Source organism: Mirounga angustirostris, unplaced genomic scaffold (assembly GCF_029215605.1).
Source record: "Mirounga angustirostris isolate CCGP_5_RB_7025 unplaced genomic scaffold, mMirAng1.0.hap1 SCAF_14, whole genome shotgun sequence".
NCBI lineage: Eukaryota > Metazoa > Chordata > Mammalia > Carnivora > Phocidae > Mirounga > Mirounga angustirostris.
This window is the reverse complement of record NW_026991722.1, coordinates 11,786,021-11,809,662: the sequence shown is the minus strand read 5'-3', so window position 1 is coordinate 11,809,662 and position 23,642 is coordinate 11,786,021. Positions and strand designations below refer to the sequence as shown.

The window sequence follows — 23,642 nt, the reverse complement described above, 5'->3', positions numbered from 1 at the left end:
TCATTAAGGGTTTTGAAATGAGTACTGACTAAAGGAAAATGAAAATGATACTTTAATATCTGGGCAGTGTGGTGTAATTGAATAAGAAACAACTAGAAGTAAAAAGAAGTAGAAAGAAAGACTATCAAGTATTATATGGAAAAACATCCACAAGGTTGAAATCTAATCATTTCCAGCACTTGTTTTGCAGATAATAAAGAATTCTGAGAAAGTGATGGGAAATACTACCTAAGCAAACAATATGACAGAGCTGAAAAAAATAGTAAGTTGTAGGGGCATCATAGAAGATCTTTAAGAACTGGGCTCCCACCCACCCAAATAAGTAAGCCCTTTTAGTAATATCATACTAGTAAATATTTCTCCCTCCTTTTTCTGCACCTTACTCACAGTTCCCCAACACCAATATAACAGGTAATGATGCTAAGAAGAGTCAACTAACAAAAATGGGCCAAACAATAGTCTTTCTTAGGAATAGGGACTACAAAAAATGACTTTTGTTATTAATTTTTTGGATGATTAAACTGGGAGAAGACGTAGCTGTTTTTTTGTCATTTGCAGAGGGAAGCAACTATTTCCTGGATATAAACAAGGCCAAATTGGGACTAGACTCAGCATAGTGTCACTCTAAAATAAAAATATTACAAATCCAATCCCCAAAGCAAAGAAAACCAATGTAATACTTTAATACACATCCTTGTGGGTGCCTGGTGGGGAAAAGGATTTTACTACGTAAGAAATTTAGAGACTTTCTAATCACCTCATTTCCACACTCTCTTCCCAAAGTGACACTGATCATGTCTATAGCTACAAATCAATCCTCCCTCTCCCTCCATCATTTTCCAAGATGATTCTGTGCCACATGGCTGTAGCTCCATTATTAATTCTTCCCTATGCAGCATCATTCATATAAAATGCTCTAATTCTCAAGACTTTATCAAATCTTTTTTCTTCCTTGTTTCAATAAACACAAGGAAAGCTCTGTAAGCTACAAGTTTGGAAGAAGCGTATCTGTCTTCGTGGGTTGGAGCTGGACATGAGAAGCGGGGCATAGAGAAAACTCTCATAATACATTAAATTTGTTTTACCTGACCCACAGAGAAAAATATGTCTAAAGTAAGAGGATGTCATAGAGCAGGTGCACAGGGAAGAGGGACCCTAAGACTCAAGAAAGAGAGTAAGAGGTTCCTTTAATTTATGACACTTCACCCACAGTTACGTTCTTACTTTTCTGAGGCCCACCTGGACTTGGGGAAGAAAGTGAGACACCCTGGACTTCTTATTTAATCCTCACCCCTCCTGGCTCGTGACTCCTAATCAGAGGTGTTCAGTTACTCATGATATAAGAATTCTTTTTTTTTTTTTTTTTACTGCAATAAAACAAACGTTTAATTTAATTCAGAATAGATAAGAAATAACTCTTCAATAAAATATATAAAATTATACAAGGCACCCTTTCAAAGGGATAAAAGTATACTGGGTGGTGGGGGGGGGGGGAGATGGAGAGAAAGATGAAGTACCAGGGAGCTAAATGGGCTGTTTGACAACACCATTTTTAGCAAGTCAAAACATGGCTTTACCCTCTGCCCACAGCATGTTAAAAAGTATATAAATTTTTCTAGTAAGTTTAGCACATACGGTAGGTACACACACAGAGAAAGCATGATTTTTTTTTCTTTCTGGATCTATTCATTGTTCAAGAATATTTAGCATATAGGTAATGGTTACAGTATATATATATATTTTTTAAGCAGAGAATTAATTACACTCCCCGCCCCCCAATCACCTTTGCAATGTGTGAGGACTGACTTGTACCTAGTATTTCACAGAAACCATCAATTCCCCTGACATGCTTTAACTTTTTACTCTCCAATTGTCTGAAATGGAGTTAAGAAACAGCCTTGAGAGGAATTAGGAAGTACTTCCAAGTCCCACCTTACCCCAAGGCATTCTCAGGATTCTTCCCATCCCCCTTTTCTTGATCTTACCAAAAAAAAAAAAAAAAAAAATTAAAACTTTAACACTCTGTAACAATGTGGACGGGGGAAAAATATAAGGCCAAATATGGTAGTATCTAATAAGTTTTAAATGCATGTAAAAATGCAAAAACATGATGTGTCCTCGTCATTTTGAGGAATCTCTCCATATCTACTTCCTATGCATCGTGCCTAATTCTAACCTTTGTTTTCCATAAGCAAAAGTCAATCATCCCATCAAAATCACCAAATGTCAGCAATTTTAGCAAATAATTGGTCTCTCCTATAAGAAAAAACAAATGGACTTAAGCAGTCTCTTTTAGGAAGGTGATATATAGAAAAAAGTATACATATGTGCATATAAATTTTGCCTTTCAAAATAATCTGAATTTTTATGTCTGCTGTATAAAAATGTCATTATATTTTATTATATATATAGAAAAACCATCAGAGCCAATCTTTGTGAAAGGAGGAGGGGGCATCTAGAAGATCACACCAAGAAAATGGGGCTTGGTGCCTCCAGCCTAAAGAACAAATTCGAACTACGTCTGTGGCCCTGTGGGCCTAGCCGCTTAGGGTGGCGCATGCAAGGTTTGCAGAGCAGGAGCTCAGGCTTGGTACTGCCTTCTTGGAGAGGGAGGGGTGGACCCATTTAAACAAACATCCACCACGGAGTCTATGGAGCTGGTCTTCCTTAGGATAGATGGTACATGCCATATCCCACTGGCGTCGCATAGAGTCCGACGGGCGGGATGGGGAGCACAGGTCTATGGAAAGGGTAGGAGGCTCCATATATGGATGCTGCTTGCAGGGGCGAGTTGATGGGGAAAGGGAGGCTGAAGCCAGAGGGCAGCATAGGTTTTGCAGCCATTTTCAGCTTTTCTAGTTCTGCCTCCTGCAGTCTTTAACCCTCGGCCCTTCGGTTCTGGAACCAGATTTTGACCTGGGTCTGTGTGAGGTTCGGAGAGCTGGAGAACTCTGCACGCTCTGCAATGGAGAGGTGCTGTTTCTGGCGGGACTTGCGCTCCAGAGCCAGGAGCTGGGACGTGGTGAAGGGCGTCCTGGGCTTCCGACTGGTCTCGTGCTTCGGCAGGGTGCAGGCGGTGGGGCTCATGTGTCCTGGCGGCGGCGAGTGTCTGCTGGCTTCCTGCATCCAAGCGGCTCCGTCTTCGGAGTTTTCCGACTTGACCGAGACGGTCTCGAAGGGCTCGACCGGCGGCCCGGGGCTGTGAGCTTCTCGGGCGCCGTGTCCAGGCAGTAGCCGTGGCCGCAGGGTGGCCCTGGCGGAGGCGCTTGGGGCTGGCAGTGGGGACGCCTCTTTGGGCGGCTTCTTGTCCGACCTGGGCGCCTCCACGCTGAAGGGCAGGCTGGAGGCCTTGACGCGGCGCTCCTCGGCGGCCCCCTCTGCTGCCCCAGGCCCCGGGAGGCCCACCACCATCGCCGGGCCCTCCTGGCTTCTCTGCCCTACGTGGCTTCCCGCGCGCAACTCCCCGTGCAAGAATTCTGAGGCCCGCTTTCTCTAGATAGAAGCCTAAAAGTTTGTCTTTCAAAACTGGAGAGATTCAGGTACCTATTAATTTTTCTAAATGTTTGGTAGAATTCAACAGTAGAGCTTTCACCTGGACTTTTGTTTATTGGGAGGTTTTGAATTACTGATTCAATCTCCCTACTAGTAATTGCTCTGTTCAGATTTCTTATTTCTTCATGATTCTAGGAATTGATACATTTTTTTCTGTAGTAATTATTCTCCAAGTTAAAATCTGTAGTAATTATTCTCCAAGTTAAAATCAACTATTAACTGCACTTAAATCAAAGGAGAAGTAAAATTAAAACAGATCAGGAGGAGGAAATAACTACGTCATATAGATGACTTTATCATAACCTTTAGCACCTACCTTTCAGAGCAAATACAATCTATGTATAAATCATATACTTATGAAACTGCTTTCCTGCAAAATTTAATATAAACTACATACCAATAGCCACTCATCTTTTTTACATGCTTTCCTAATAGTATACTTGAATATTTAACAAATTTTATCTTAAATGTTTGAGGGTTTTTTTTTTTAATCATGGCGAGACTTGAAATGTCATTATATTGCTTACTTAATGCTTATATTAAAAGTTTGCATAACAGAATTTTACAATAAGCTTATGTATTGCTTATATATGTGATTAAAATTATAATAACCATGGTGATAGAACTGCTACAAAACTGCCATAATTATCATCATAGTGTACTATCTTTATTCACTTAACAATATTTAAAATTATCTTGTTTGCATATTTTCTACCTCCTTCCACTTCACTGAGAGTTTTGTGAGAGCAGGGGCTTTGCCTGCCTTGTTCTTTCTCTTTTTTTTTTTTTTTTTAAGATTTATTTATTTATTTATTAGAGAGAGCGCATGAGAGGGGGGAGGGTCAGAGGGAGAAGCAGACTCCCCGCCGAGCAGGGGGCCCGATTCGGGACTCGATCCCGGGACTCCAGGATCATGACCTGAGCCGAAGGCAGTCGCTTAACCAACTGAGCCACCCAGGCACCCATGCCTTGTTCTTTCTATTCTTCATACCTAGAACAGTTGCTAAGACTTACTGAGGCTCCATGTCAAATAGTCCTAAAAAGATAATAGGAAAACCAGTCATTGTGTGTTTCTGATGTTATTCTATCTATCTATCTATCTATCTATCTATCTATCTATCTATCTATCTATCTATCTATCTATCTCTATATCTAAATATCTATCTGTATATATTATACAATATATGAAGTGTTCTTGCAAAAATGTTTAATTGAAAGGTGACCACTACATCAAAAACTAATGATGTAGTATATGCTGGCTAACTAACCAAAGCTCTAGATTTAATTTCCAATTTACAGAAATACAGAGCATATAGACACTGTGGAAACACTAAATACAATGTGGAAACAATATATAAATATAGAATAAGAAACATTCCATTAGGCAGATTGCCTGGGATCCCCTAAAATTAAGTGTTTTGGGGAAAAAGGTGTAACTCTATTTGATTTAAAATGACTAAAAGTGGAAATATAACATATCAAAATTTATGGGTTGTAGAAAAAGAGATTCTAAGAAAGAAGATCATACTCCGAAATGCCTACCTCAAGAAAAAAGAGTCTCAAATAAACAACCTAACTTTATACCTGAAAGAACTAAAATAAGAACAAATGAAGCCCAAAGTTAGTAGAAGGAAGGAAATAACAAAGATTAAAGCAGAAATAAATGAAATAGATACGAAAAAGACAAAAGAAAAGGTCAGTGAAACTAAGAGCTGTTTCTTTGAAGAGATAAACAGAATTGACAAGCCCTTAGCTAGGCTCACCAAGAAAAAAAAAGAGAGAGCTCAATAAATTAAATCAGAAATGAAAAAGGAGATATTACAACTGATACCACAGAAATGTAGAGGATAATAAGAGATTACTAAGAACACTGATAGGCCAACAAATTGGACAACTTAGAAAACATGTATCAATTCCTAGAATCATGAAGAAATAAGAAATCTGAACAGAGCAATTACTAGTAGGGAGATTGAATCAGTAATTCAAAACCTCCCAATAAACAAAAGTCCAGGTGAAAGCTCTACTGTTGAATTCTACCAAACATTTAGAAAAATTAATACTTATCCTTCTCAAATTTTTCCAAAAAATAGAAGGAATTCTTGTAAACCCATTTTATGATGCCAGCATAACCCTGATACCAAAACTAGACAAGGATGCCACAAGAAAAGAAAATTGGGGGCCCAAATATCCCTGATGAACATAGATGCAAAAATCCTCAAGAAAATATTAGCAAACTAAATTCAACAATACCTTAAAAGTATCGTTCACAACGATCAAACGGGATTTATCCAGGAACGTGAGGATGGTTCAACATCCACAAATCAGTCAATGTGATACACCACAATAACAAAATGAATGATAAAAATCCTAGGATTATCTCAAAAGATGCAAAAAAAGCATCTGACAGAATGCAACATTCATTTATGATAAAATCTCTCAACAAAACAGGTACAGTGGGAATGCACCCCCAACATAATAAAGGTCATACATGCCAAGGTCACAACTTGAGTGCCTCTTATGAAACACTCAGTAAGAAGTACCCAGCTTAGCTCTCTTGAATTTCTGACTGCTGAGCCTGTGAAATAATGAATGTCTATGGTTTTAAGCTGCTAAATTTAGGGTAATTTGTCACTTCGAATAGGTAACTAATGCAAACCCTTCAAAAAGTACTTTGATTTTCTGCACTAGATTTCCTATGTAAAGCTTCTGAAACGAAGAATGTTTATTTCTTTGATATTTTCTAGAACACCAACAATTCCATCAGTCTTGTATAAAACTGTTCAAAAGAAGTCTTATTTACTTACTGCATGCCTATTAGGACATCCATGACCTAAACTGAATTTCTAGAGAGGAACAGAAGCATAGAGTAAAAGGAATAAGGAGGAAAAGGCAACAAAATCAGAAAGAATTAGAGAAAAATAAGTAGGCAAAACAAAATGAGGAAAAATGTTCAGAGAAGTCAACAAAATGTTTGTCTTTGATGATAATTGCTACCAAATAATTCACATTACTCTTATTTTATTCTTGAGCCAGACATTTTTGCTTTGTATTACTTTATGTTATTTTTTTACCTGCCTCAACTTTTACAATGAAAATTTAAAGATCCAATCATTGAAGATAAATAAATAAATAAATAAATAAATATCCAATAATTGGTTTCAGATAGGAGTAAAGTAGTAGGTAAAATATTTGTATGTTTATACGTATATAAACATATAAATAAAAATTTAAAGATGCAATAATTGGTCTCAGATATGAGTAAAGTAGTAGGTGAAGTATTTATGTATTTATATTTATTATACTTATTTACATTTAATATTTATATATTCACCATTTTAGCTTCTGGTTTGTAATTGGCAAATACACATTTTTAAAGCTCCATAATTTCCTTTAAACTCTTAATGTTATGTTTTTCCTAATGGACAATGATAAGATCATCATTGCTCACAATCTATACACGTGTGGCATTTTATAAGATAAATGAAGCATTCACCTTGTGTTTCCTTGAGCTTGCAGGGAGTTTGGCAGTGTTTGCACCAGAGACAAGCATTCCGTTTGGGGACTGAATTCAAGACTGATGTACTTTTCTTAGCCTTACAGACCAGTAGAAATACCTACAGGGTAGGGTGGAAAATTGATGGGTAGGAGTAAAGGTGCCACCATGACTCCGTTTGCTTGTAAGTGTATGTGACATCAAATTTATTTGACTTCCACAAAACTTAAAATTAATTCCTTGGTATCTCCCTGTTGTCATTTCTTTGTAAGACCTTATATGGAGAGGTTAATGAGGAAAATTGTGTTTTCTGAAATGATTAGGTCAGCAGCATAGATAGAATAGAAATAACTTCTCTCACTCTTCCAAGTATAGCAGTCTTAACATTTCTGAAAACGGTAAAGACAAATAATTTGAGTACACTCTGAAGACTCAAACAAGACAATACGTGTAAGTAGAGAAAGGTCGTTTGTAACTTCTAACCATCTTAACTGGTTTCAATTGCATCTATAATTGCAATTCAATTGCATCTCCTTAATAAAGGAGACATTTGCTGAGGGTAAGGCACCGTGGCACATGAAGTATAGGGACTATATCAAAAGAAAGAATTTCAGTGAGCTATTTTTATTATTAATAATATCAGACAGGTGTTCTTCAACATACCCTCTGTTGTTTTCCTAGAACTAATATGAATGTTAATTTAAATATCAATCTAATTAACGGGGTGTGTGCGTGTGTGTATGTGTGTGTGCATGTGTGTGTGTTATGCAGTGTGCACTTGGTGCAAGGAGAAATGGTAAACACAAAAAGAAATCAGGGTTTTTTGTTGTGTTTTGTTTTTTCCATTTAGATACGATTTCCCATAGAAATGACAGTATGTTTCTCCACAAATACTGCTGCTCGCTCTTCCTTGGCTCCTGTGTCCAGGGAAATATCCAGCACTTTATCTGGCCAGAGTTTCACAGAGTAGATTGAACTGATACAAAGGAAGAGCTTTCTAAAGGCTATTTTCGGTCTGTAGTGCCCGAAGAGTCCATTCCAAGGCTCACTTCATGGATTTTGAAGACAGCAAGTCAGAGAACCTGGTCTAGCTTTTGGAAACTGCCCTGTTTGGAAAGGGCATGGAACATGGGACTACAAGTTGCTTTGTGAAGGGCTCTGGGGAAGGTCCTGCACGCATGATTCTTTGCATCGCTGTTTTCACTTTCTGGACCAGGGTTTTCCCACTGTCACAAGGTGGTTATATTAAAAAGGGCAAGATTTAACTGTGATCTTCGAGAGTAAGACCCGTGTTTGGTGTATACTACATTTATACCACAACTCTAAGCTTAGCCTAAACACGAGTTTCCATTGTAAGGTTTATTCTCAAATGTAGAAAACTGTCCTGCCAACTGAAGTTAGTGCTTTGATTTGCAACTGATTATAGAACCTCTGTATCTGGTGGAGGGGAAAACTAAGCCAGTCATCAGAGTCCACAAACTGGTCCACTAATTACACTGAAACGGTAGTTCTGAGCACATCCCACCAGAAACTAATGGTGCCAGATGAGGAATATTTTCCTTCTTTCCTGTACCCTGAAACGAAATGTACATTTTTCTTACTGACTAGTTTCACTAACAAGGCCAAAAGGTAGTGAAAGCCCGTCTCTCTCTGAGAGAAAATCATCTCTGATCAATAGTTCCCCTCTGATGCTTGCTCTGTAATGTGTATCAGAGCCCGGGCTGCAAGAAGCTGAGTAACCTGCTCCCGCCCACTGTGTGGCCAGGAGCCAGTGAGGCACTTAGTGGAGCTCTTGGTCCTCCACCAGCCTTTGATGGCATTTTATGCATCTGAACACTGGGAGCCTTTTGACTTCCCCAACAGCAAACATAAATTTCACTCTAATGTTGTTACAAAAGAAAGTCAGTTAAGAACCCAGCATTTGTATCAAAATGTTCAAACTGACTTTTAGTGTGTAGCATTCTACTCCAAGAAGTACAGGGGTAATTAAAATATAACCAGAAAGGTGATAATGGAATACAATAGAATCCAAAATCATCCTCTATGACACTGAGCTTTGTTTTGTTCTTGATAGGGTATACACAAAATCATAAGTAACATCTGCTCTTAACCGAATGGAAAAGCAAAAGTTTAAGTTATGATATTTCAAATGACACCAGCCACAGACAAGCCAAGGAAGATAAGATGCTGGTAAAATCCTTGGACAGTATTGGAGGAGAAAGATACATTACCAGTGAAAGAGCATACATTTTGAATACAGATGAAATTTGTACACCCACTTGCCTCCCCCGCAACAATAACAAAGCAAATGATTTTGCTGAGCATTACTTAAACCTTGCTTAAATTATCACTTCTAAGTCATCAAATCCCTTTATTGTAATAATGGAAAAAGTTATATCTGGCACCAAAATTTGCTTGTAAAAAATAATCTAATAGTTTTCTATTACTGTTTTTGTGGAAATAATGATTTTCATGGCTATTAATATCTGATATATTGGCTTTATTTCATTCTACTTTATTTAACAATTAAAATGCTGTTAATACTATAAAATAGAAAACTCTATCTGACTCTGAATAAAAATCACTCACTACCTTCCACTGCTCCTTTTGGTCCTTTTAATGTGAGGATATTTACCTTGTGATTCAATAGACAGTGAAAAATATTTCCTTTTTTCTTCAAAATTCTACTTGAAATGTCAAGAGTCTTTCACCTTTAACTGGCAGGTTTCATGACCAAGCAAACTTCTTACTGTTGATTAAGAGTGGTTCCAGAATATAGTTCTTGCTGTACACGCACACACACACGCACGCACGCACACACGCACGCACACACACACAACGTAAACGTATGTAATCACCTCTTACGTTTGTAACATGATGAATTCAGTGGAAGAGTAAGGTATTTCCTGTCCCTCCTAAACTCCTACAGTGTGAGACTTAAAATAGCTGTTATCACTAAAAGATTTTATAATGTGACACAGTCTTATTTCATAAATTTCACTAGTAAATAATATTTTATTGTGTGAATGACCCAAAATATATTGATCTAGTCTACTGAAAATGGACATCCAGTGTTTTCTGCTGTGCCTGGGTGCATGTGCGTGTGTGTTTTTTTATTATTAGCAATGCAAAAGGGACGTTATTTAACATGTCATCTGATGAACATGTGTGTATTCTGTAGCATGTATGTATACATACGGATGTGTATACATGTGTGTGTAGTGTGGATGTGTCTATATATGTATATGCCTATATTTAATTATCGGGTTGTATTTATGTGCATGTTTAACTTTACTAGGCAATGCCTCACAGATTTCTAATGTGGCTGTATCATTTTATATGCCCATCAAATGTAGATAAGTGATCCCAGGGGTACCCATCCTTGAAAACACTTGTTACTATCAGATTTTAAAGTTTTTGCCATAGGAAAAGTGTCAATTTTCTTTTTCTTTTTTTTTCTTTGTTTACCAAGATAGTTGAGGGTGTTTAATGGTCATTTGTATTTCCCATTCTATGAAGCTATATTTACACCTTTATTCACTTTTCATCTGGTTTATTTGTCTTTTTTTTCTAATTCATAGAAAGTTTTTATATATTCTGGATATGAGTAAATTGTAGGCAAAATGGGTTGGAAGTATTTTACTTTTTTTAAGGATTTTATTTTTATTTTTTGTCCTTTTGGTATTTATTAATAAACAGAATGTTTAAATGTAAGATTGTGAAATTTATTAATAGTTCCCCTTTTCACTTAATCTTAATTAAAACATCCTTTTAAACCTACTTATAAAAATACCTCTTCCGTTTTACTCTAGAGATATTCATTCCAGCTTTTATATATAAATTCCTCTAATTGTTAGAGTAGGCAGTTAGTTAAGTTCTAACAGGATGCCTGGAGGCCAGCAAAGAGTAAGGCATGGTTGACTATGAGGACGTCAGAGGTCCATGCTGGCAGCACTCTAAAACAAAACTAAGAAACCAGGTCAAACCAGACAGGCCCGAGATGGCTGACAAAGTAGGCCGGAGTTCACAGTGGTCCTTCATTATACTACAGTGCCTACTAAAATCTCCTCCCTAAGGGTGCCATGACAAGAAACCTACGACCAAATAAGGAAGAAAAAAACCCCAGAACCCACATTCCTGGAAGAGACCACCCTGCTTCCAAGAAATCCCTACCTCAAGTGGTGAATATTCCATCCTTTGGTTAACAACTGTCAAAAGACAGAAACCCAAAACCCAGTGGGCAAAACTCTCCCTTCCGCTCACCCACTCTCACATCTCCAGAGCTTACTTTGGCTTTAATAAACTTTCCTGCTAGGACTGCTCTTCCGCTGTGTTATGTCTGTCCTTGAATTCTTTCTCCTGATAAGACAGACCAAGGGTCTCCTGTGACATCACTTGGACCGGCTGGATCGGGGCCTCAGGGCCTGAGGTTCTCTCAGTCCACCTGGCAACAAAATCATCTTAGTTGTTCGTATGTGTGCTGAAAAGTTCAGTTCATTTAAATCACATTATAAGAACTGTTATACATGATTTGTTTTCTACCATAATGTTTGTTTTCTATTTCCTTTTTTTTTTTCTTCTTTCTCTCTCTTTCTTCATTTTGGCCATTTATTTGGATTGAGTTTCCCTTCAATATTTCATTATTTTTTCTTAACTAATATGGAAGTTATACTTACTATGTCTTCATAATTTTGTGGTTGCCTTTGGAATTTTAATATTCACTTAAAATGTTTGATCATAAGTATTTTTACCTTTTTTTTCTGGACAATACAAAGATCTGAAATTATTTCACTCCGAAGTCCCTACTCTCCCCTCCCCCCTCCTAATAGTACACAGTGGCTGATAATCCTGGACTTTAGTTCTTTCTACCTTGGTTCCTTTAACCACAAAACCTAGATGTTTTCTTTGTTGTTGGGATTCATGCTATGTTTAACATTTACATTATTTACCATCATTTCATACATATAATACTTTCTTCCTGGTTTACTAAGACCCAGTTTTTAGAATCCTAGAAACAGACAAATAGACACAGGCAGATGCTAATGGCATTGTTGTTCACCCTCACAAATGTTTGTTATTTCTGCTGTCAATTTTTTTTTAATTTCCAAAAGTTTAACTATGCCTTTTAAACTCATGTTGTTAATATATTATCCAGAGAGGAGTTGGTCTTCACATCTAGTTTACCATTTGGAGAAAAAATGGAAACAAACCCAGCATCTTGAACGAAAAGAATGGCGGGTAAATTTTTCAGAGGAATATTTATTGTGTAAGATGCCAATATCCATAAAGTATTTGAAAATTTGGGGAAATAAAAGAACTTGAAAATTTTAGCAAAAGGTAGTGTGTAAGTTTCCGAAATATCCCTCTGACCCGACGAGTTGGGAATGATGTATGGCAGGGGTGGTGTAGACACTTGGGTATTACCAACAGAGGAATGTCTGTAAGCAAGGCATCTTTGGAAAAATAGAAAGTCCCCGGCTTATGAGAATTAAAATAACTCCTTATATATTTGAAGGCCTGTCACAACAACATAAATTTCATCAGTAAGCAGAGTTTAAAACACCATTTTCTCTGAGTTGATTCGTATTTTGTTTCACTGGTCTGTCATAACAATTACTGATTTCTTTACCTGACAATGGCCATTGATATTAAGGCTTAAGAATGGGATTTTTTTTTTTTTTGAATGCCACTCGTATACATTCAGAAGGAGATAGAGTTGAAAGTTAAATGTTTCTCACTGAAAAAAAAAAAAGTCCTTTAATTTTCTGCCCACTAAAGTGTTGCCATCTCATGTCATTTTAATATGCAGTTAACCAGAGGATGGAAATGCTATGATTTATTGTGACAGGATAAATAAAGCAATAAGAGCAAATCTAATTTAAGCATGCATCACTGAACATGCCTTTTCACTCCCGCTTGATAGCTAACCAAAATGATCCAATGAAAAATAAAAGGCTAGCTGCATTAAAAGTGGGAGACTGACTGGTATTCGAGTGCACTAAGAGCCTGTTGTGTAGTTAGGGTTCTGCACCTCTTCCTGACTTCTAGCTGAGAGCTGGGAAAGGCTTATCATGATCTTCTTAAGCATTTTTTCACTTCCTGCTGCTCTTTGAACCATTGAGCGCAGCTGATTCTTCTATCAGGAAGCCTAGATTTGAAATTTATCTCTCCCATTTACTAACTGGGGGTTCCGGGACAAGTTCTGTAACAAGCTACACCTCCATTTCTATGTCTATAAAATGGAAGTACAAATCATGTCAAACACAGGTCTGTGAGTGTTGAATGAGATAATATGTGTAGAGCACTTAGCGATTGTATAGTAGTTATAAAAGCTCAGTAAATAACTAGTCATTTTTATTAATAATAAACTTAAGTATAAGTAAAAAAAAAATGCCTTGAATAAGTGGAGACACTCAATTTAACACCTTTCTCTCAAACAGAAAAATAATATGAAAACAATCTGTCTTCCAACTGCCAATTAACTAGATTCGGGGGTAGATATTTAACACTCTATGTGAAACGTGTATGACTTTGATGGCTCCCCACATTCAGTCTGGCTAGGGTCGGTCTTTATTTTGAAAGCCATAGAAGGTGTTTCCAGTATCACTGTCCTTGTTTTCTCCCTTCTCTCACGTGTCTACCCCGAGTTTTCTTTTCAACATTTTCTTGATAACCTTAATTTCTCTTTTCAAACACCTTGAGTAAAGCATTACCACAAACAAAAAGAGAGAAAGAAACAAAACAAGATTTTCTCTAAGAAGAATTCTACTTTTATTTCAGGGTCAACACACTCAAATTCTATATGGATTTTGAAAATCATGCTACACTTCCTCCCATTACAAAAGACTGTTTTATGCATGCCAAAAAAAAAAAAAAAAAAGAATAGTAAAAACACACTTTTCAATGTAGGCCAAATTGTGTTATTGTGGTGGCTGTTGATGTTCTTACTGAGAGCCTAGAGCATAATTTTGGCTTTTTCACATTCTGTAAATGATTGGAAAATGTGATAAGATGGTGTTTTCAAGGAACCCTATGGCATTAGTGAATAGAAAAACAGGGCAGGACTGATAAGGAAGGCTGACATGAAATGCTCACTGAGTACCAGGCCCTGAGCTAAGTGGTTTATAGACATTTGTTTAATACAACAACCAGATGAGAAATGTTAGTAACTGGATTTTTTACAGAAGAAACGTTAAGGAATTTGCTCAAGGTCACACAGCCAGAACTTGAAGCTAAACTTTGGACTCATGTTAACTGCTGCTAGTTCTCAGTATGCTAATAATGTTTCCATCGAGGAGCCTGCATTGTTACTGAAGAGAAAACCACCCAGGCCTTAATAGCTAACCTTCTAATGAGTTCACAATCTCATGAAAATGTGTTGCTTAAACAATGCTATGATTTGAGTCCATACACACGTACATAGCAACTTTGTTCCTACAGATCTTGGTTTTGGTTTTTGTTTTTGTTTTTTTGCTGCAGTTGTGGTTGATCAAATGTTTTAGTTACAGAAAGATAACTTCATTTACTTCCACATTCCGAATAACATAAGTACACTAAAAATTCTGCTTCACTGAATTTACTATCAGTCTTTTAATGTCCTGATTTTTAAATTTTATGTTTAATGTGGAATATGGGTTGGGTTTCAAAATAAAATCTGAGAACTAGTTCATTTTTTTTTTTAAAGGATGAAAATACAAAGTAGCTGAAATCATATAAGTTGTGACACATAGGTTAATGTTCATGAAGCTTTCCAAAAGGAACAAGCCAGAAAAGGAACTGAAAGCAAATACCATCCACTCTCATGTATTTGGTACTAATTCTAAAATGTGTAGAATGCATTTAGGTATTGAGGAGACGATTTACTATTGTATTTATATATTTATATATTATATTGCAGTGGCATCTACACCCTGGTGGCCCAGTAGACCAAATTGCTTATCTCCCAGTGCAAGTCTCAACACAGGAGAGACTATTTACCCATATTTCCTAAAGGAATGAATGTGTGGCTAACCAATGAATGAATGAACTTCTGGGTTGTGTGACTATGAGCAGATATATTTTGCTTTATTTTTCTGTTTTCCACATTTTTACCACCAAGTTTGTATTTTTTTATATAGAGATAATAAATTTTATTTTCAAGAGTCCCTGTGCTTGGAGAAGTGAGAAGTCAGGTTGAATGTCACTAAAGGGAGTATACACATTTATCTCCCAAAGATCCAAGCCCACCAAAGCTGTGATGCTTAGTAACTCAGTTAGCTCAGTTTACACCCTAAATCTCCTCATTAGCATTCCATACGTGAGGTGTAGCATGAAGGGGACCTTCCCTTTTCTAACAGAAACATGAAAAGGAAGGGAGATGAAAAGAGCAGTGAGAAGGAAAACACTTCACTATGAGGAGAAATGCCCTCGGCTAGAGTTCATGATACTTACAAGAAGAATCTAAGCATAATTATGAAAACATCAAAAAATGTATATTTTAACATTGTTTTCACTCCATAGGCCATTTGATGATGGGTGTAAGATTTATTGAGGAAAGATTTAAAAAATTACTCATTAACAACACAAGTTCATACAATGAAACCTCTTCTGCATCTGTAAAGTCCTAGGGGTGTTTTTATCATTACTTTTCATTCTCTTCTTTGAACTCACTGTCCTTTGTCCTGTTATTAAAGAATATCCAGGTCAAATATTTTGTCACTTCCTTTGATGAATCACTCTTATATTCCAGAAATTCCACAGAGCCAAACAGATTTCTCTGTGTGTGCGTATAGATCATTGTATGTGCGTGTGTGTTTTCCTTAAACTGTTTGAGAATATAAAAATAATATTTATTAAGATATTTATTTAATTTTTACTGCTGGTGTTGACATTTAAATATTTAAATATTCATGATGAATGAATGAAAGAAAATACTGCCTCACTTGATAAAATTGGATTTAGATTCTGGAAGATTTTATGGTGTTTAAACACACCTCTGAGACTAAATGCCCTCTGAACTTCTGTAAAATGGAAGATGAAGTAAATTGTTCAAGGTCACATGACTAGGAAGTGGCAAAGCTCTGTTTCCAACTGAGGCAGTAGGGCTCCAGCGCCCATTCTCTTTAGCATTATGTGATCATTTTTGTGAAGGTTAAATGAGACAATGCCTATAAAATAATGGTATGTATTTTCTAAAATAAATAAGTTTTATATCATTATAGTTACATTTTTTAAAATAATGCCTGCCAGGATAGAAGGTGTTTGAGGAATACAGCAAATAAATTGGCCTGAACAGCAAATACAGGATGCATAAGAGGACATTAAAGGTAGTAAGTTACATCAATGTAGAAAATACTGTTGTGCCAGATAATAGAGTCTCTTAAATGCCAAATTTAGTATCTTTATTTTAAATGCAACCAAGAGGAATATTTAACATATTTTGTAAAGATGCACCATGGGCTTGAAGGAAGTTATACAAACAGCATGTTTGGGGAAGGGAGGTGACAGGATAACCCATTGATTTTGCACTAGTTGAGGTATTTACATGATTAGTGGCAGTGGATGTGATAAACAGAGGATGAATAAAAGTGTATACAAATGGAAAGCTGTATGACCATCAAGAACATATAAGCAGGATTAAAATTCATTGAGTGACTTTTCTATCCAGACTTTGCTAGAAATTCTACATTAAATCTCACCGGAAGTTTATCATATATTTATGGGATTTATTTTCTTCCCATCTTATAGTTGAGAAAACAGTCTCAAAAAACATTAAACAAACAGGTCGAGATCATCTAACAAATACAAGGTAGAAGATGTAGACGTTTGACTCCAATACTTGTGATCTTTCTATCACCCCAAATGCCCCATGCCACATAATACTGGGGAAGGCAAATGTAAACTGACTAAGAAATTCTAAACTTGTTTGAGGAGAAGAATGGTGGCAATTCTAACCAAAGTGGATGTAAGAAGAGGAATACATTTTGATGAGACAACGAAAAATCTTGACTTAAAATTTTGAGTTTAGTGCAGAGATGATTGCGGGGGTTAGACCATTCTGGTGCATATAGCATGTAACTGTAGCTGTACCATATGATACCACTAACAATTATTATGTCTAAATCCAAAACACTTAAGGAGATTTCACATCATTATTTACAGCAGACCCTTGACAAAAGAATAATTTGCCAAGTACTTCAACTTGACTCAATAACAAAACTCTTCCCTCCTCCAAAATAGTACTGTCCACTTTAAAGAACATAATGAACAATGAATGCTTTTATTGCCATCTCCAAATCATCAATGAGAGCATGTATATAAATCCTGCCAGTTTTCATCAAACCCAGTTACTGGTTGCTGTGATCTTAGGAAGCTATGGATCATTTTTGATAAGCAGATCAGTATGGGAAAAAATTCTGTAGAAAACATGAAGTTCTTGCAGTTTTGTCAGTCCTTTGCGTGTGTCCATAGGCCATGACATTTTTGCTTAGCCTCTGTGATATTCACAAGTCACAGGTTCAGGTTCACATTTTTTAAGTGGATCATTTTTTCATTTTTTCCCTCAGGTTCTAGTCTCAGATCATTTGCTTGGTCGTTAGCAGTTAGAAACACACATTTAAAACTTTTGAGAGAGAGGGTTCTAGAGGGGAGGGGGTGGAGGATGGGTTAGCCTGGCGGTGGGTATTAAAGAGGGCACGTTCTGCATGGAGCACTGGGTGTTATGCACAAACAATGAATCATGGAACACTACATCAAAAACTAATGATGTAATGTATGGTGATTAACATAACATAATAAAATAAAATTTAAAAAAAAATAAAGCTTTTGAGAGAATACAACATAGCAGGAAGATTATTATGATGACTGTAGACAGCATAATTTTCAACATTTGGAGTGCACTTTGAGGCCATGGTGCCCCAGACCCAAAAGAATCAAAATCAAAGAAGTCAAAGAAAGACCCTGCTGAAAGACTCACCTTTTTTTTTTTTTTTAAGATTTTATTTATTTATTTGAGAGAGAGAATGAGAGAGAGAGAGAGAGAGCACAAGAGGGGAGCGAGAGAGGGAGAAGCAGACTCCCCGCGGAGCAGGGAGCCCGATGCGGGACTCGATCCCGGGACTCCAGGATCATGACCTGAGCCGAAGGCAATCTCACTCAACCAACTGAGCCACCCAGGCGCCCAAAGACTCATCTTTTTAAGCCAAGTGCCTTGCTCCTTGATTTCATGTAATTGAGCTTTAACTTCCCTAGAAGTGTCGATCCAGACACAGCAGGTGGTGTTACCACAGCAGAAACCCTGCTCAGCTAGAAGATACTCAAGGGCTAGCCTCCTTTCAGAACTTTGGCCAGAGAGTCTAAGGATCTTTGCTGGGAAGCTCTTGTCTTAACAACAGATTCTGAAATTTTAGGAACTAAGAAGTTCCTGAACATAGTCTTACATTTCCCTAACCAGGGAAGTAGGGACCTGCCAAAGGGAGTGAATCCTAAATCATGAAAGCCTCCTCGTAGGCCTTTTCTAACTCGATGATGTAAATTAAGGGGAGTCAACCAATGAGTTGTCTTATTTTGCTTGTGAAAAATTCGGGGCATGTTTAGATTTTCTCCTAGCCTGAAATAAAAGGTCGGTCTAAATTCCAGAGGTTAACCCCACTCTTAGCAGTAGGAGACACAAATGAGAGCATTATCATTCTAGGCCAATACCAGAATAAAGGAAAGAGGAAAGGGTTTTACTAAAGTATGAAGTCTTTATCTGTTGTTTTGGGCAGAAGCAGTCTACCTCCATGTCAGCGCCTTTCCTTCCACATCAATTTGATTTGGAGGTCTTCAGCATCTGGATAGGACCAACTGTCAGCTGGTGCCTTTTTTAGCTGTGTGATGTGCACTTAAGGCTTAATACCTTCTGGGAGGTGGTAACTGAGAGTAGTACCCTAAATTTTTATCACATCTCTCAGTTAAAGCTGAGCGTTGATTAAAAGGGCACAATTCTTTTCTTTTAAAGATTTATTTATTTTACAGAGAGCACGAGCAGGAGGGGCAGAGGGAAATGGAGAGAGAATCTCAAGCCGACTCTGAGCTGAGCATGGAGCCCAGTGCTGGGCTCCATCTCATGACCCTGATATCGCGACCTGAGTGAAAACCAAGAGTCAGATGCTTAACCGACTGCGCCACCCAGGTGCTTCTAAGAGGGCAGAATTCTTAAAACCACAGGCCCAAAATGGTGTCACTTAGGCCAAGTCACCAAACCTCAAGTTCTTATAAATTTTATAATCTTGATATCTTGGCGTGGGTGAACATGTACACACACACACTCTCTAAAAGTTATTTAAAAATTTAATAATGAGGGGCACCTGGGTGGCTTATTTGGTTAAGCATCTGCCTTCGGCTCAGATCGTGATCTCGGGGTCCTGGGTTCGAGCCCTGCATTGGGCTCCCTGCTCCAGTGGGGAGTCTGCTTCTACCTCTCCTGCTCCTCAGCCCACTTGTGCTCTCTCTTCTCATATAAATAAATAAAATCTTTTAAAAAATAATAAAATAAATAAATATTTAATAATGACTATCTACCAGATTTGAAGCTACTTCTAAGTCAATTATTAACAAAGTATGTAAAACTAGATGAAAGTTATATGGAAAACCAATGCATTGAAATAATTCTGTAACTCAAAGGTCTCGATAGGTCCTATCCAATTTTGCTATTTGGGGTAAGCAATTTCTTTTCTCTGAGTTTCACTCCCTTTTTCATGTGATATGAAAAGCAAAATAATAATGCTGTCTTCTGCAAGTTGTTACACAAGTCATATGAGACTATATAAGCAAATATGCTAATGATATACATATTTAAGACATTTTCCTTATTGTCAATATCATGTTTTATTTATTTATACCTTGCCTTTCTCTATAAAATTTTGAAGTGACTTATGAAAATATACTAATAAAGCATAGAAATGTAAATAATATTTACATTCAAAGCAAAGAATAATAAAAGTCAGATGGACAAGACCAAGATTATTGCATTATTACTATTAATAGAAGCATAAAAAGAAATAAGGGGGGGTAATTTGAGTTCTTCAATTTCAAAAGCATTTTATTTGCCCTACTTTGCTACAGCTCTATTTTATACACCCCTAGAGTTGTGCAATCTATAACACACAAAGGTTGGTTTATGGGTCAAGAGGCAGCTTCATTAAAAAAAAAAATTCCCTTTATGTTGGTGGAGGGCAGTTGTTACCTAGGTCTTATTTTATTATTTCACTTTTCTAGTAGAGGAAAAAATCAAGATCATTCTAATTTCTAATAGCATAGGGTTTAATATCATGAAAATAACAAAAACAAAACTAGAGACATATTGCGGTGGTTATACCACACACTACTTTATTAATACATGATGTCAGTCGCATGCCCATTTCCAGAAATTTAACAATTGCAAGGAATGTAAACGAGGATTTTTTTAAAAAACAACCCCTAACAGATGTTTGCAAGATTTTTCCCCCTACTTAGAACATAATAAACATATGGAATGGCGCAATTACTGAAGCAAAACACAAGGATCATTCAAGAAACAATTAGATCCTGTTCTAAAGAAATGGAATACTTAAAAAGGATGAGTCCTGATGGGCCTATAGTCCTGATGAGCAAATACCTCCAGCTAAACCCTTCATGATTCTATCTCCATTTGAATGTAAATATCACCACAATGTACTCAGATCAAGATGTGGGAGCGCTGTGGAGATTTTCCTCTTCTGCTAGAGAAGAGTGAGTGTTGATAATATTCCCTGTCTATGTTGTAAAACGCCCACATGTGGTAACATTGTTTGCATTCTCTTTCATATTAAGAGAAAGAAGATGTTTCTCATCATCTTAATGTCTTCATTTTTTAGACAATGTTTAGTGGAGCTGAGATTTTTTTAAAGAGTAAAATCAATTTTAGGCATATTTCAAAGCATATATTCCGAGCTGCATCAGGAAGTAAATTTGGGAAATAAATCAGGGAGTAAATAAAAATTATGAATTTACAAGACAGAGTACAGCATAACAGCATATGCAAAGAAGAAACCTCTGGAATTCAATGCCACATTGAAAGTGGTTTGTCCTTGAACAGCTAATTTTAGTGTAGCATGATTGAACATGGCCCCAAGAAAATGTAAGTTTATGTATTACTGTATAAAATAATAGTCTATCTGTAGTTGGGGTGCAGGGGTACATGAGCACCTGGCTCCAGGGGTCCCAAACAGATGGGTTTTGGCCACTTACCACCGACAAAATCTAAAGGAGAGAGGTGTGGTGGCAAAACAAAAAAGGAATTTACTTCAGTGACGCCAACACAGGACAGCAGACTAGCATCTCAAAGACTGTCTCCAAAGTGCTGAAAATACTTAATAGGTTTATGTAAGGAAACTGTGGGACAAAAGGGGATGGGTATGTGCAGGTGGGCAGTGAAGGTCAAATGGATCACTGATCACTGTCTTGGAGTCAATCACGTGGTTGTGCAGGCTCAGGGCAGACCCTATTGCTTGAAGGGCTAGTTTCAGTTCCCTTCCAGGGATGCTTTGCCCTGAGCCAAGAGACTAGCTGGAAAGAACCTAATGAGAAACTGCGAGGTCAAAATGGAGGTGGTCCAAGTCCTCTTTCCTATCCTTACAGGAAAGGTCATCTCTTGCATGCATTTATTGCCTGCTGTGTGGCTGCTTAAGAATGGGCCTTGGGTCTGAAACACCTTCTTCCTAAGAGGTAAAAAGCTCTCAGTCTGTGCTGGGCTTACAGCCTTGTGGAGGAATATCTTTTTCTGTTCCAGACCCAATGTGTGCTCCTATGTTTGTCCTAAGTATGTGCATAACATGGCACCCAGCCCATCCCAACTAGTCTGTCTATTCCCTGAAGGGTGGGGACAAGGTCCTTCACCCGCATCACAAGAGGGATGCAGATGCTCACTATTAAAGGTGATCTTGCTCTGTCTTTCCCCGATTCGAGTAAATCTTCATTCCAACCAGGGCTTGTGGAAGTCATGTCTTGCTTAGCCACCTTGACACATGCAGTGGGTTGACATCCTGAGACAGTTGCTCTCGGTGGCAACATTGCTGTGCTCTCTGCTATCCTCCGTGAAGCCAGACTCCTCCCCTGGAGATGGGACTGGGTGTTATTCAACAATCCTAATAGTACATGCACTTTTCTTTCTTTGTCCCAATGTGCTTTTTTTAGAAACATAGGATTTTACACCATCCTAAAAAATAATAAATTTACTTAATCTATCGTCCATACCTGTTGGTCATAAAAATTTGAATTATTTTTGTACAGTGTATATTATGAAAATGAATAGCTCTGTGTTTTCCAAAAATTAAAGTAGTATTTGAGTGTATGTGTTAGACTACATATGGCTACCATTCTAAGATCTGGCTGTGCTTTGCAGGGGCTGCTAATTGTTCCTTCTCTTTTCCTGTTGAGGATTCATTTACCTGACTCTTAACATCAATATGTATGATCGATGTATTCTTGTAGACAACTATGATAATGATGTTTAGAAAAGGATTCACTAATCAGATAAAAGATATTAGCTGTTCCGTAAATTATGAAGATAAATCAGTTATTTCGATAAATACCATTTTTATGTATCATTCACATGGTAAGAGGTAAGCCTTAAAATAGTATTAATTTGTAATATACTCTGAATTCTCCTTTGTTTTGTTGCTTAGTGAAGTTGGATCAAACATCAAAATAGCATGAATTGTATTTTCCAAGTAAACTTAAATTGACCAACTAAGTACTTACGTGAACTATTGTTAAGTATAGAGGGAAGAAATTTTAGTTTTAGCTTAGTCAGTAAAAATTATTAGTTTGGGGTGCCTGGGTGGCTCAGTCAGTTAAGCATCTGCCTTCAGCTCAGGTCATGATCCTGGGGTCCTGGGATCAAGTCCCATGAGGGGCTCCCTGCTCAGCAGGGAGTCTGTCTCTTGCCCTCTGCCCCTCCCCCCACTTGTGCACTCTCTCACTGTCTCAAATAAATGGATAAAAACTTTTTAAAAAATTGTTAGTGAATGTGTTTGTCTCTGCACTAGAAATTAACCTCTTGAGGGAACAGGCTTTGACCTAGTCAACTCTATGTCTCGTACATAGCATGTTATCACAAAATGCTTGTGGACTAGAAATTAATTGTTAATGCAAATTTGTTTAACTTTATTGATGTATCTTGCTGAAGCATGCACCTTTACCTTATTAAGCTTCCTCAAATTAGATGCTAAGTCTAGAATGGCAAATTTTAAGGTTGTCCTTGAACATTTGCTTCTCATAATTTAAATCCACTTTGGCTTAATGAAATATAGTCTTGTAGGGCCTCCTTGTTTCAACCCACACAAACTCAGTTACTTGATGCCCTTTAACTGCTAATTGCTGTGCATTATTCACATTCATCTGTGTGAAGTTTTGGCATATGGTCAACAATTAAAATACACACACACATGCACACAAGGTATGGAATATATTTTTCCAAGATTCAATCTCTAAAGCTTGTAGGAGACATACTCATAGGATATTGAATTGGTATAATATTAAATATCCTGCCTGATCTCAAACATAATTTTAATCTTATAGATCCAAATTATATGCAATTTGATTAATTGCTTATTTAGGC

General features: G+C 37.2%; 1 protein-coding gene across 1 annotated transcript in view; it reads right to left on the bottom strand.

Moving 5' to 3' along the window:
- Nucleotides 1–2,667: 2,667 nt before the first annotated feature.
- The window catches only part of LOC123853219 (homeobox protein MSX-2-like), a 63,949-nt gene continuing 42,974 nt past the window's right edge, over nucleotides 2,668–23,642 (bottom strand). Inside the window, 1 exon segment of the mRNA XM_045887934.1 lies at nucleotides 2,668–3,492. Coding sequence (XP_045743890.1) covers nucleotides 2,668–3,492 — 825 coding nt within the window.